The sequence below is a fragment of the Protopterus annectens genome, chromosome 6.part0, assembly GCF_019279795.1.
Source record: "Protopterus annectens isolate FY-2018-M chromosome 6.part0, PAN1.0, whole genome shotgun sequence".
Taxonomy (NCBI): Eukaryota; Metazoa; Chordata; order Ceratodontiformes; family Protopteridae; genus Protopterus; species Protopterus annectens.
Genome location: NC_056737.1, coordinates 830903433 through 830915661, shown reverse-complemented (window position 1 = coordinate 830915661; position 12229 = coordinate 830903433). Strand labels below are relative to the sequence as shown.

At 43.7% G+C, this 12229-nt stretch overlaps 1 protein-coding gene across 5 annotated transcripts in view; it reads right to left on the bottom strand.

Moving 5' to 3' along the window:
• PPP1R13B (protein phosphatase 1 regulatory subunit 13B) overlaps window positions 1–12229 on the bottom strand; it is a 2314431-nt gene that overhangs the window by 298514 nt on the left and 2003688 nt on the right. For all 5 annotated transcript variants that reach the window (XM_044074501.1, XM_044074499.1, XM_044074502.1 and 2 more), the window contains 2 exons: window positions 6967–7104; window positions 6698–6831 (listed from right to left, as the gene is read on the bottom strand). In XM_044074501.1, coding sequence (XP_043930436.1) covers window positions 6698–6831; window positions 6967–7104 — 272 coding nt within the window. The remainder of the gene's footprint in view (window positions 1–6697; window positions 6832–6966; window positions 7105–12229) is intronic.

Here is a 12229-nt window from a genome sequence, read left to right as displayed (position 1 = left end):
GAGATAGCAAGGAAAAATCACAGAAGCCATTATGGAAATTTGAAATACTTGCTAAATGGACTCTGATAGTAGAAGCTAGGCTCCTGATTGGAGTAAAGTTGACAAATATTCTAACACCTTATTAATCGAGGCTGAAAAGGGGTCAACTCCTTCTCCTTGAGATCAGATCACAAATCTGTTCCACTTATTAAGATAAAGTTTCCTGGTGGACGGTTTATGGGAACTCAGAGGCATCTTTTGTACTGGGGAAGACAGATTATTCTGCCTGGCAATTACCAGAAGTGGAAATAACAAGCAGTCAGCTTGAGACTTGGTAGGTTGGGATGGACCAGCCCCTGTGGATGAGACAGCAGTTCCTGAGTTGGGTCCAGAGTCCACGGACGGTGAACTAGGTGAGGCCAAAGAAAGGGGAATCAAACTTGACGGGGCCAATAGGGTGCAATGAGGATCACTTTGTTTCTCAACCATTGTGCTTTCTTCAAAAACTGGGGTATTAGGGGAAAAAGAGGAAAGGCATAAAGCAGACCCGGGGGCGAATCGTGCAGAAAAGCATCTCTCAGGGACTCACCCTGAGGGGGGATTAGGGTGAAGTAGCTACTGCGTTTGTGATTCGTGGGAGATGCAAATAGATCGCAGCAAGGCTGACCCAGACGACGAAAAATCTCAATCATGGGATTGACAGACCACTTGTAAGGCCGGAGAATGCATCTGCTCAGTTTGTCCGCAATCACAGTGGAATTCCAGGGAATGTGCACTGCTATCAGAAACCAGTTGGAGGCGATCGCCCATTGTCATACTCTCAAGGCTTTCCGACATAACGTATAGGATCTGGTTCCTCCGTTTGTTGATGTACCAGACGACCGACATGTTGTCTGATTGGATAGCAATTGTCCCTGAAGGAAGGGCAGATCGGAATACTTGCAACACTAAAAGCATTGCCCTCAGTTCTAGGACACTGATATGCAAACTGGCCTCTAAGGTGGACCAAGTGCCTTGGACTGTCTCTCCCTGAAAATGCCCCCCCCCCACCCCATTAAGGATGCCCCCCCAACCCATTAAGTCACTACGGCCTTGGGCTGAAGGGGTGAAAAATGGAGACTCCATAACTCCTCTTCTGGTGCATCGATTTGTTATGCGGATTGGATAAGACATGGACTGTGTTAACAGAGACCACTGTGATGCTAGGAGCCAATGAAGCAGCCTCATGTGGAATCTCACCAGGGGAACTAGGGTGATTGTCGCTGCCATTGACCCTAGTAGTTATAAGACTAAGCGAGCTGGTACTTGTCTTGAGAGAGTATCACTTGGAGCTGTGACCTTAACCCTTGCAATCTGTGAAGAGGCACAGCAACCACACAGGATCTTGTGTTGAATGTCGCTCCGATGAATTCTAAGCTTTGAGTGGGTGCCAGTTTTGACTTTTCTTTGTTTATTGAAATGCCTAAGAACTCTGTCAGTTCTAGAGTGTAGCATAAAGCATGAAGCAGTAGATGTCTGGTGGGGGTGGTAAGGATCCAATCGACTAAATATGGAAATACCCGGAATCCTTGCGGCCTCAGATGAGCTGCTACCACTGCCATACATTTGAACACCCTGGTGGCTGTGGTGAGACCAAAGGGCAGCGTGCAAAATTGTTAACTGGCTCCCATGAGCTGCTGTGTCCTTCTGACAGGGTGGAGTGTCGGGGATTCGCCTTTGCGGCCTTGGATAAAGATTGAAGGGGATATAGTAACCTCTGGTAATTATTGTCTGCACCCAGGAATCTGATGCTATTGAATGGCAGGTTAAATGATGCAGAGAGAACCTTCCCCCGACTTGCCTCCAGAGACGAGCAATTGGACCGCTCCTCAGGAGCGCCGATAGGGTTGGCCCAGAGAAAGAATCCCTGGAGCCCTTGTTACGAGGGCCCCCTCTGTCATGGGTCTTCCTGATGAGTTCCCCCCTCTGCCCTGGGGAGAAAACTCTCCATGTGTGTCCTGAAAAGGCCCTTTGGACTTCCTGAACCACATCTTTCCACTCCTCTGATTCATGGAATAGGGTCATTGAGGACTGGAAAAATGTACACCCACAGCAGAAAGGGTCTTTCCGTCCTTTTCACACCTGGCTGTGTCTTTAAATTTTGAGCCAAACAGCGAGAAAGCATCAACGGGAGTGTTGACAAAGGAAGACATGAAGGAGGCCGTGAAGTCACACAAGCACATCCATGCGTGACGTCTCATGACAACGCCTGAACCCGCTGCTCTGGCCACCTCTTTGGTTGTATGTGCGATCAACCACATGGATGAGTTAGAGATGAATTCAACGGTCGCAAGCTGGGAGGCAACCTTATCGCATACCTCATCAGACATTGCTCCTCTTTGGGTTCTTGAGAGTTCAGTGATCAGGTCCCTTTGAAGATTGGTGAAATGTGCCAAATAATTCAACGACTGTATGGCAAAGGTTGTTGAAGCATAAACCCGCGTCCTTAATCTCTCCAACGTTTGAGACTCTCGGTTTGGAGGATGGACAGTAGGACTCTTCTCTGTGAGTTCCTTCTTTGTGGCTGCCACCACCACCATAGCATCTACTGCTAAACCCTTGGACCAGTGGGGTTGATCCTCTGGGGGGGGGGGGTATTCTGTCAAGTCTTTGGGGAATTGGCTCAATAGTGTCAGGGCCCTTTCAAGCACGCTGCACGATGAGCCTGACTAACTCATCTGCATGCGGGGTCACCTGGGAGAAGGTCAGGCATGGAAAGCCTGCAAGAAGACAGATTCCTCAGAAGAAGGGTTGGTGGGCATCCAGTCACCCCTCTGCTTTAAGATTTCTAGGATGCCTCCAAAGGAGACATCTTCAAGAGGCGACAGTGGGGACCCTTCCCCTTCATCGTAATCTGTATCCTCAGTTTGAGATTCTTCCGGAGAATCAACATGCTTCCTCTTGCACGATCTCTTACAGGGTGGCTCATCGGGGGTAGGTCTGAGGAGGACTCCGAAGAGAGGGTACCCTGTGGTAGGGTGTCTTCCTGCACCTGTGCTTGCTGCCCCAGTGTAGTAGAGTGTGACAGCTGTGAGCCAGAGGACACATAGATATGAAATTCTGACATACAGGGTGCCAACTGGGAGTGTACTGAGGTGAGTGCACTTTCCACAATCTGAAAGGCAGTCCCACCTGAAGAGGGATGGGAGCCCAGAACAGAGAAAGATAACCTTGGAACCGGGGGGGGGGGGGGTGGTCACAGCCTGTTCCAATAAGCCTGCATCCAGGGAAGGAGCTGTGAGGGGACTCAAACTATCAAAGCAACTAGAATCGTAGACGGTGTCGTGGAAAAAAATTGGTGTCGTACTAGGGATTCCGGAGCCAGCAGCCAAATCACGGTCTCGTGGGTGGGCCGGCTACGACTGAGCCTAGGTCCACAGAATTGGTTCCGGAACCACGGACGAGATCTGAAGGGAAGACAGGCACTATAGGTAGCCTTAGCTTGAGAGTTTCTGGCTGGCACGAGCTTGTTAGAATGGCCGAGTCAGTTCAGAGGATGGAACTGAGACCCAACTGTCATGGTAAAGAAGTTGGCACCAGGAGAGGCGTCAAGGGCTTCAAATCTTGCAGGGAGGTTGAAGGAGGAAGACAAGCTGGAGTCCGTGGAGAAAAAAAACCTCAGCTCGGAGTGGGAGGGAGGTCCTAGTTGGGGTTCGAATACCTCTGCCCGCCAAGAGCTGATCCACCAATCTAACTATATCAAGCTCTGAAAGGCTCCAGGTGGAATGAATGGACATCCTCGAGAGAGATTCAGGACAATCAATAAATGGACTGAGCTGTTGACCAACAAAGGGGTCAATGGATGAGGAATATTGGGTCCTAGCAAGGGATTCAACCTTCTGACCTGTTGGATAACCAAAAGCTTGTGTTGGCGGGGGGGGGTGACCAGTTTTACAGGGGAAACTAATATTGGTACAGAGAGGGTCTGCGATACCGTGAATGAGGTCGGTACTGTGGTAACTTTAGTCGGTTCCATGAGAATAGATGGCATTGTGGAAGGGGTTGTAGACTCCGGTGTCGAGACAGTTGCCTGCATCGATTTCAATTGTTCAGACTTCGATTCTGTGGAAACCTGGCCTTTCTGCGATTTTGGTTCCTGAGAATGAGGAGATGCTGGAACTGAGTGGCTCTTCTTTTTTGCTTCTTTTCTAGGAGGTTTTGACACCTCCACCTCAGACAAAGCCTCTGAAAAGGTTTTTTTTTAACAACCTCTTTAGGATCAACTTGTTTTGCCACTCTGTAAGGCACAAAAACCCTTACAAAGCTCGCATGGAGGCTGGATTTCTAAGTGGGGCACCCCAAACAATAAACGCAGGAAAGGTGCCCATCGGAGTTGGATAGCTTCCTGCCACATTTCTCACATTGCTTGAATCCAGTTGCACCTTTTTTCTCAGCCATTTTTAAGGTAAATCACAAAAACAATTAACAGCCATTCACGCAATCTGACACGCACGCACACACGCACACACGCATGCAGAACAGTAGTGAAATAACGATTTTTTTTTAAATGTACCAACAATGGTAGCAAGAGAAATACCCAGAATAGTAAATAGAAAAAAGAAGGGGAAAGAATACCAACAATGGTATTTAAGAGTTTTCCAGAGGTAAGAGGGGAAGGGTGGGGGCCTATACCAACTATGGTAAAGATGAAATACCAAATAGGTAAAAAAAAAAAAATAGGTTAAAACAGCACTCACACACTAATTTAGTAATAAGGTATAAAGCAACTAGGAAATATTAAAGAGGGCAGCTATTAAAGGGAAAAAGTACTGAGAAATATATAGAAAAATAAAGCACTTAGCTTGACAGCATGGCCTGACGCATCTAGAAACTCTACGTGGCAAACGAGATCTGAAGGGAAGGAAAGGGAAGACAGGCAATATGGGTAGCCTTAGCCCAAGACTTTCTGGCTAGCACAAGCTTATTAGAATGGCCGAGTCAATTCATGGGACAGAACTGAGACCCAACCGTCAATAATGAATGAAGATTGACATCATCAAATGAAACAAATATAATCCATCCAAAGTAAAGTCTGAGGTCTTTATGTCAACTATAATGAGTAACACCATATGCTGAATTTAACCAATATCCCTGGAAAACTAGTATTCAGTTGCTCTTTCAACCTTCTTCTGAAAATAAACAGGTATTGTGCAGTTCTTATATGAAGAGGTAAACTATCCTAGCTGATACAATCATTTTAAATATTCTTTCTCCCAGTGCTTCTGTAAATTACAGCAGCTAAACCTAAGGACACTGTGATCTACAGATCTTACAAGTGTACTGATGGGTTGCTATTGTTAACTTGGTTTACCACGAGAAGGTCAAACTTGACCCCATAGAATGATGGGATCATCGACCCACTTCCGCGAAACCGACAATGTCGAATTCCAACAGTGTCGAAATACGACTCGTCGTAAACCTCGGAACAGGCTTAACATGGATCGAGATTCGTACTTCGACAATGTCGGGTTCGACATTGTTGTCGTTCTGCCTCCAGACTTTGACTGAAGTGTGTTCAACTGAATCCACTTCGACCTTCTGATTGTCACCCTGTTTACTTCTACTCAAGGGATAAACGGTGTTTGAAAGGTAATAACTCAAGTAGTAAGGTGGCTTTGGGTGCTAAAATTAACCATTTTGTCTTCTGTAGGGTTAAGCAGTGATGCTTTCAAAAACCTGATACTAAAATAAAGCAACAAATCATGTTTACAGCTGTTTGTAGCGAGTAGCTATTTCTTAAGGGGTGGAAACCCATTAGTGGCAGCAAGTATTCCTGCCTGGAAATAAAAACATTTAGTCCAAGTATTTTTCTTGTTTCTACTGTCAAGTAACTATTAAGTTTAGAGCAAACCTTGAGCTTTCAGAAGTTTTGTAAAATCTTGGCATGAAAATGCTTACGATGTCCATTACTTTATCAGTTTACCTAATAAAGGGGTTTTTCTTTTTTTTTTTAATTCAAAAGACTTTGTTTTCTTTTATTCACTTAAGAACATTAATTTTTAGATGATATGTTATAGCACGCAAACTACTGTGCAAACCTTAGGAACAGGCCACATGAAAGCTTAAGAAATTATTAGCATTCTAATTTTTTTCCCTAAATTTTCTGACCAACTGACTATCACACTAGGGGGAAAGAGAAGTACACAACTTGTCAGCAACATGACAACAGTGTGATGGCCAAGCCTATATGAATTAAAAGAAGTGAATTAAACTTGTACTGCTCCTGTACCACCTAAATACTATACGAGTATCATCATCATCTCATTAAGCAGTCTTTCGGCTTTTCCCAGTTGGGGGTCACCACAGTGGATCACCATACCACTTATGATTGGCAGTAGATTTTACAGTGTCGAGTTTCCAGCGCAGCACCCAATCTTCAGAGAAGGCACACACTCGCACGCACCTATCTGCATGTCTTTTTAAAGTTTAGTCAATCACAGGGTATGATGCACAAAATCTAATGAATTATATTACTCTAACAGCTAGAAAATATGGAGATAACCCCCCCCCCCATTTTAATGTATCCAAGTGATTTCCCCCTTCATTCCACAGCTCTGCCACCAACTCTCTGTAAATAATTTGTTGGCATGAAATTTAGAAAAGCCATTAAAAATGCAAAACAATTCTGAATCAGTGTACTGAAATAAGTAATCATGAATAAGCATTCAATATTTTGTACCATCCATCACTATCTGCGGCATTCACGTTCACACCAAAGTCGAGTAAGAACTTGACAATGTGGTGGTGGCCAGCACAAACAGCATTGTGGAGAGGTGTAATCCCTTCATCATTTGGTTTGCTAGGATCCTCAACCTGTGAATATATAGCAATCATAAATACAAAAAAAAAAATCCCATTAATAAACTCATTCCAAATACCATAATAAGTCACTGTCTGACAAAGAAAAATCTCATGCCACATTCTTAAGTAACGTACAACAAAAGTTACCTCATATATTATTCGCTGCACTAAATCGAACTCTCCTTCCAAGGAAGCATCTAGAAGCAAAGCTAATGGATTGAATCTTACTCTAAGACCGTGACCAGTTCTGTCCGAATTTGGTTTCTTCAGGTTTGTGCGTTTAGCCTAAAAGAGAGGATAATCAAAACATTTATTTCTCCTAAGTAAACCTACTTTTGTATTATTTCAATCTATATACAATAATTTTGAGACTGTAGTCTGTCAATGAACTCTATTACACTCAGGTACATTGATCTTGGAGCTACTGTATACAAGTACCAGAGGAGTGGCATTATAGTCCCTATTGTCAGGGGGTGCAGGGAGGCAAAGGCTTCCTGCAAAATGACTTGAAAGTATTACAGACAGTTTCAAGTTTCTTCCACAGTTCATGTGTCAGTGTTCTTACTTTTTAGTGGCACTCAGTCAATCTGTTACCAAGCCAAATAATTTACTTAAAATATATATATATTTTTGGCATTATGCAGTGCACATAAAAATGGATACTATAGTGTTTCTTTCTTTCTCTCCTGGTAAACATCACTTTCATATTCTAACTACAGAGCTGCATTCTGCCTGCTCAGCTTTTATCCTCCACAGTTCCAGTAACCTTTCCTATTTAGCACAATGCAACCTTGGCCACCTTCCTCTGCAATTGCCCACAGTTCTTACAGTGCACATGAAATGGAGTATTTATATCCTACAACCATTACAAGAAAGTTAGAATTATGTACAAGCTAAGAAACGGTTTCCTATAGCTACTGCAGAACTTCTGTCACTACAACTCAGTATCTCATTTGTATCCCAATAATTTCATTATATAACACGAGATTCAACGTTGCTGTAAATAAGAATAAAGGAAGATGCAACAGGAAAGCTAAAGTTGTGTAAGCTAACTTCTCATAACATACATTACTGTTGCAGTAACATTCAGTAATACAGAACACATCCTGTTAATGATATTGGATGTCTGGCTAGTCTACTAAAGCTTTTTTTGGTGTGTTCCTCACTCACTATGTCTGCTCAAGCACCCTAGCATGCTGGTAAATGAAAGATGTATAGGTGCCAAAATTCAGAGCTTTCTTGCCCTAAAGATGGAGGCCACAGTCTAATCATTTAGAAAAGTATGTTAAGTACCGAAATGTCATCTTGAAAAAGGAATAAGTGTGAAAGTGACCCAAACTCAATCAGGAGTGCGGCAGAAAAATAAAAAGTGAGAATGATGTGGGTGTTAATTTCAAACTGAAAGTTAGTTTACCATGACAGTAGGTGATCAAACAGATCACTGCTGCAATACTATGTTCATCACTAGATCACTGCAGCAGTGGCATTTAGCTATATGAGAACCTTGCCAAAGCTTAGGAAGCAAAGGTGTAGGTAACAGCCAGAATCCAGATGACCAGGGCAAACAGGTCTAGAAAACCATATTCTGGTCTGGAAAAAGGAGTCAATTTTATAGTGCTTAGTGAAAGTGTGTAATGAAGACCAAGTAGTTGCCTCTAGAACAGCTCTATAGTCCACTCCTTTCCATAATGAGAACAACTGAAGAGAGTTAAGACAGTCATTTAAAAATTGTTTGCTTGGGAACTGCCAGTCCTTTTTTCTTGCTATCAAAGGAAATAAAGTGGTGGTCCAACATTCTGAAATCTTCAGTCTTGTCCAGTTATCATCACAGTTGCTTGTGGTGATCCAAGGTACAAAGAACTCACTCTTCTCTGTTTTTGAGTTCAGTGAAGAACAGAAGGAGGAGAACATTTTAATTAAAAGTAAATTCAAACAACTTTGGACATGAAGGAAAGGTTGGTTCTAAGACTTACCCTGTCCTCATGGGAAATCAAAAAAGGTTGAGAAGACATGACTGATTGAAGTTCAGATACCCATTTAGCTGAAGTCAGACCAATAAATAAAGCTGTCTTTTATGTAACAAATTTCAAAGAACTGGTTGTGGGTTCAACAAGGAGTAAAGGGAAAGAGGCCCACTGCAGTTTCTAGCAGTGTTAAATTATTTTCAGAACCCAAGAATCTGTCTCCAGAGATGCAAACAGTATAAAAAACTACCCACCAATTTGGAAGTACGGCTGATGTGTCACTGAGAGGAATAAGGCTCAAAGGTAGTAAGGCATTTTTCTTATGAAGGGAAGAACCCTTAGGATTCATGCCCTTTCTTCGAGTCTCTCTGCCATTTTGTATTGAACTGTTATTTTGTGGATTTTTGTCAAGTAGGTTTAAAGGGCTTTTACAAGAAAGGCCCAGGGCTGGAAGGATAATTCCTCTGGTATCTAGGGACAGGGGATAACAGAGTTGTTTGATCCTCTGCATTAATTTTCCTCTAATGTTCTATTGTTTGATCCTCTGCATTAATTTTCCTCTAATGCTCCAAGTACCTCAGCTGTGGAATTCCCAAAAAGCAAATCTTTCTCCAGAGGGCAATTAAAATGTGGGCCTTAACATCTTTAGGAAAAATCTGCAGTCTGACCAGGCATTCTTTTGGCTGCATCTCTGGAAACAGCATCTGCTGCATCACATACACTTGTCATTAAATGTTTAATAACCTGGAAGTCAGAACTCACCATATGTGACAGACGGGTTTTGTATCAGAAGCAAAAAGACTAACAATAGATTGTTAAATGTCAGCAAACATGGACAGCAAATAACTCTGTTGTGTGTAACCGGTAGTTAACTGCTCGGAAAGCTAATGTGGAAGAGTTGCACACCTACTTCTCATATCTGCCAAAGGCCCTGGTGTCTTTTATAATTAGAGACAGGGTTAGAAAATGTAACAAGGCTATGAACTGTCCACAGTAATCGCACCTGGGTCAGCAATGGGTTTCTGAAATGAAACTTGTGAGACTATGGCACTTTATAAAGTTTGTCTGGTTTCCTTGAGATTCATAAAATGAAGATGCAGCATTAAAAGCATCTTCCAAAGCTCCCAGAAAGTACAGTTGTGTACACTTCCCATAAATGTAGATGCTCGAGTGTATTCACTGTTGCAGTCCCAACCAATGGGTTATCCGGCTCCCGGTAGCCCTCGATCGGCCAGTATACCAAAGGTAAGTAAATATGACATCGGCTGTCGGTTGTAAAGGAAACAGGACGTCCAATACAAAAGGAGGCAGCTGATGTCATTCCTCAGTCTTTCTTGCCATAACCGTCAGAAGCCCCCCTAGAAAACAAGGTGTAAACCAAAAGCAACTTTGGCAAATAATACCAAATTTAGCCTGTACCTTAGGAAAAGAGAATAGGAGAGGACCAAAAAGGGGGAAGGAGGGAGGGAAACCAGGACTGCAACAGTGAATACACTTGAACATCTACATTTATGGTAAGTGTACACAACTGTACTATGTTCATCATGTTTCACTGTTGCAGTCCTAACCAATGGGTTGATTACCAAAGCCCAGAGAAAAGGGAGGAGGAACAGACAGAATCAAGGATTGGAGATAATGCCCTGCAGAACAGCAGTGGCAAACCCCGCCCTGGTTCTAGAAAACAAAGGCAAATTATAATGCTTTGTGAAAGTGTGAACAGAAGACCACGTGGCAGCCTCCAAAATGTCTTTAGTAGGGACACCCCTTAAAAAGACTGCAGAAGTGGAAGCTGCTCTTGTTGAGTGGGTCCTAACCCCTTGAGGAGGAACCTTGCTATGAAAGGAATAACAAAAAGTAATACAATGTGCAATCCATTTGGAAACGGTTTGCTTAGAAATAGCCTTGCCCTGAGCTCCAGAGGCAAAACTGACCAATAACTGTGCTGATTTCCGAAGGTCTTTAGTCCTGTCCAGGTAAAACCTGAGCTGTCTGTGCACATCAAGAGAATGTAGGATCCTTTCACCTCTATTTCGAGGATTAGGAAAGAAGGTAGGAAGGTGAATGGCCTGATTAAGAGTCAGGCTAGAAACCACCTTAGGCATAAAGGAGGGGTCAGTTCTCAGAGAGACCCTGTCTGCATGGAAAATAAGAAAAGGCTCCACAGCCACCAAAGCTTGCAGCTCCAAAACCCTCCTTGCTGAAGTTATAGTCAAGAGGAAGGCAGTCTTCCAAGAGAGAAACTTTAAATCTGCAGTGGCAGCTGGCTCAAAAGGAGGAAGAGTAAGTTTCTCTAGAACAAAATTAAGATCCCATGCTGGAGTAGGTGCCCTTCTGGGAGGTTTTAAGTTGCAAGCACCTCTGAGAAACATTTTCATCAGGGGATGACAGAAAATGGGTTGCTCAAAAGAACAATGAGCAGAAATGGTTGAAGCACAGATCTTGACAGAGGAAAAAAGACCACCCTGAAGCAAATCAGCCAGGTATTCCAGATCAGAGGAATGGTAGGTTGAGAAGAAGATTCCCCTCTAGCCTGCATCCGATGAGAGAATCTTTCCCATTTGCCAGCGTAGGACTACCTAGTGCTAGGCCTCATGGCCTCCCTCAGCAAGTCAATCACCTGCTGTGGGAAAGGGAAGAAGAAAAGGATAGAGTCATACAATGAGCCATGCTGCCAAATGGAGAGACTGAAGGTGAGGATGTAGAATGTTTTCCCCTTCCTGAACCAAAAGATCTGGCTTCAGAGGAAGATGCCACGGAAGAAATTGGGAGAGACTGCGAAGCAGTGGATACCAATGCTGTCTGGGACAGTTTGGAGCTATGAGAATAGTCCTTGTTCGTTCGTCCCTGATCTTCAATAACACTCTGGGAATAAGAGGAAGAGGAGAGAAAGCATAAACTGACAGCAGCATCCAAGGGAAGGACAGAGCATCCACTCTCCAGGCTCTGCTGTGATGCTCTCTGGTGCAAAAAAGAGGTAGAAGACGGTTGTCTAGGGAAGAGAAAAGATCCACCTGAGGAGTGCCCCAACGTTGAATGATGCTGTAAAAGACTGCTCTGTTCAGTTGCCATTTGTGAGGATCCAGGGTCTGTCTGCTCAAATGGTCTGCCAAAACATTGAGCCTCCCTGGAAGAAACTGAGCTAGGAGAAGCAGGCCCAGGGATGCTGCTATGGACCAGAGATTCATGCTCTGCATGCAGAGTGGGTAAGAATGAGTCCCTCCCTGCTTGTTGATGTACCACATGGCTGTGTTGTTGTCTGTTCTGACGAGCAGAGTTCCTGGAGAAAGAAGATGCTTGAAAGCTAGTAAGGCCTGCTGAACTGCTATCAACTCCTTTAGATTTACGTGCAGGTGCATCTGCTGGGCATTCCAACGTCCCTGTATGCATCTGCCATCCAAGTGAGCTCCCTAGGCATAGTCTGATGCGTCTGTGGTAAGAACTTGAGT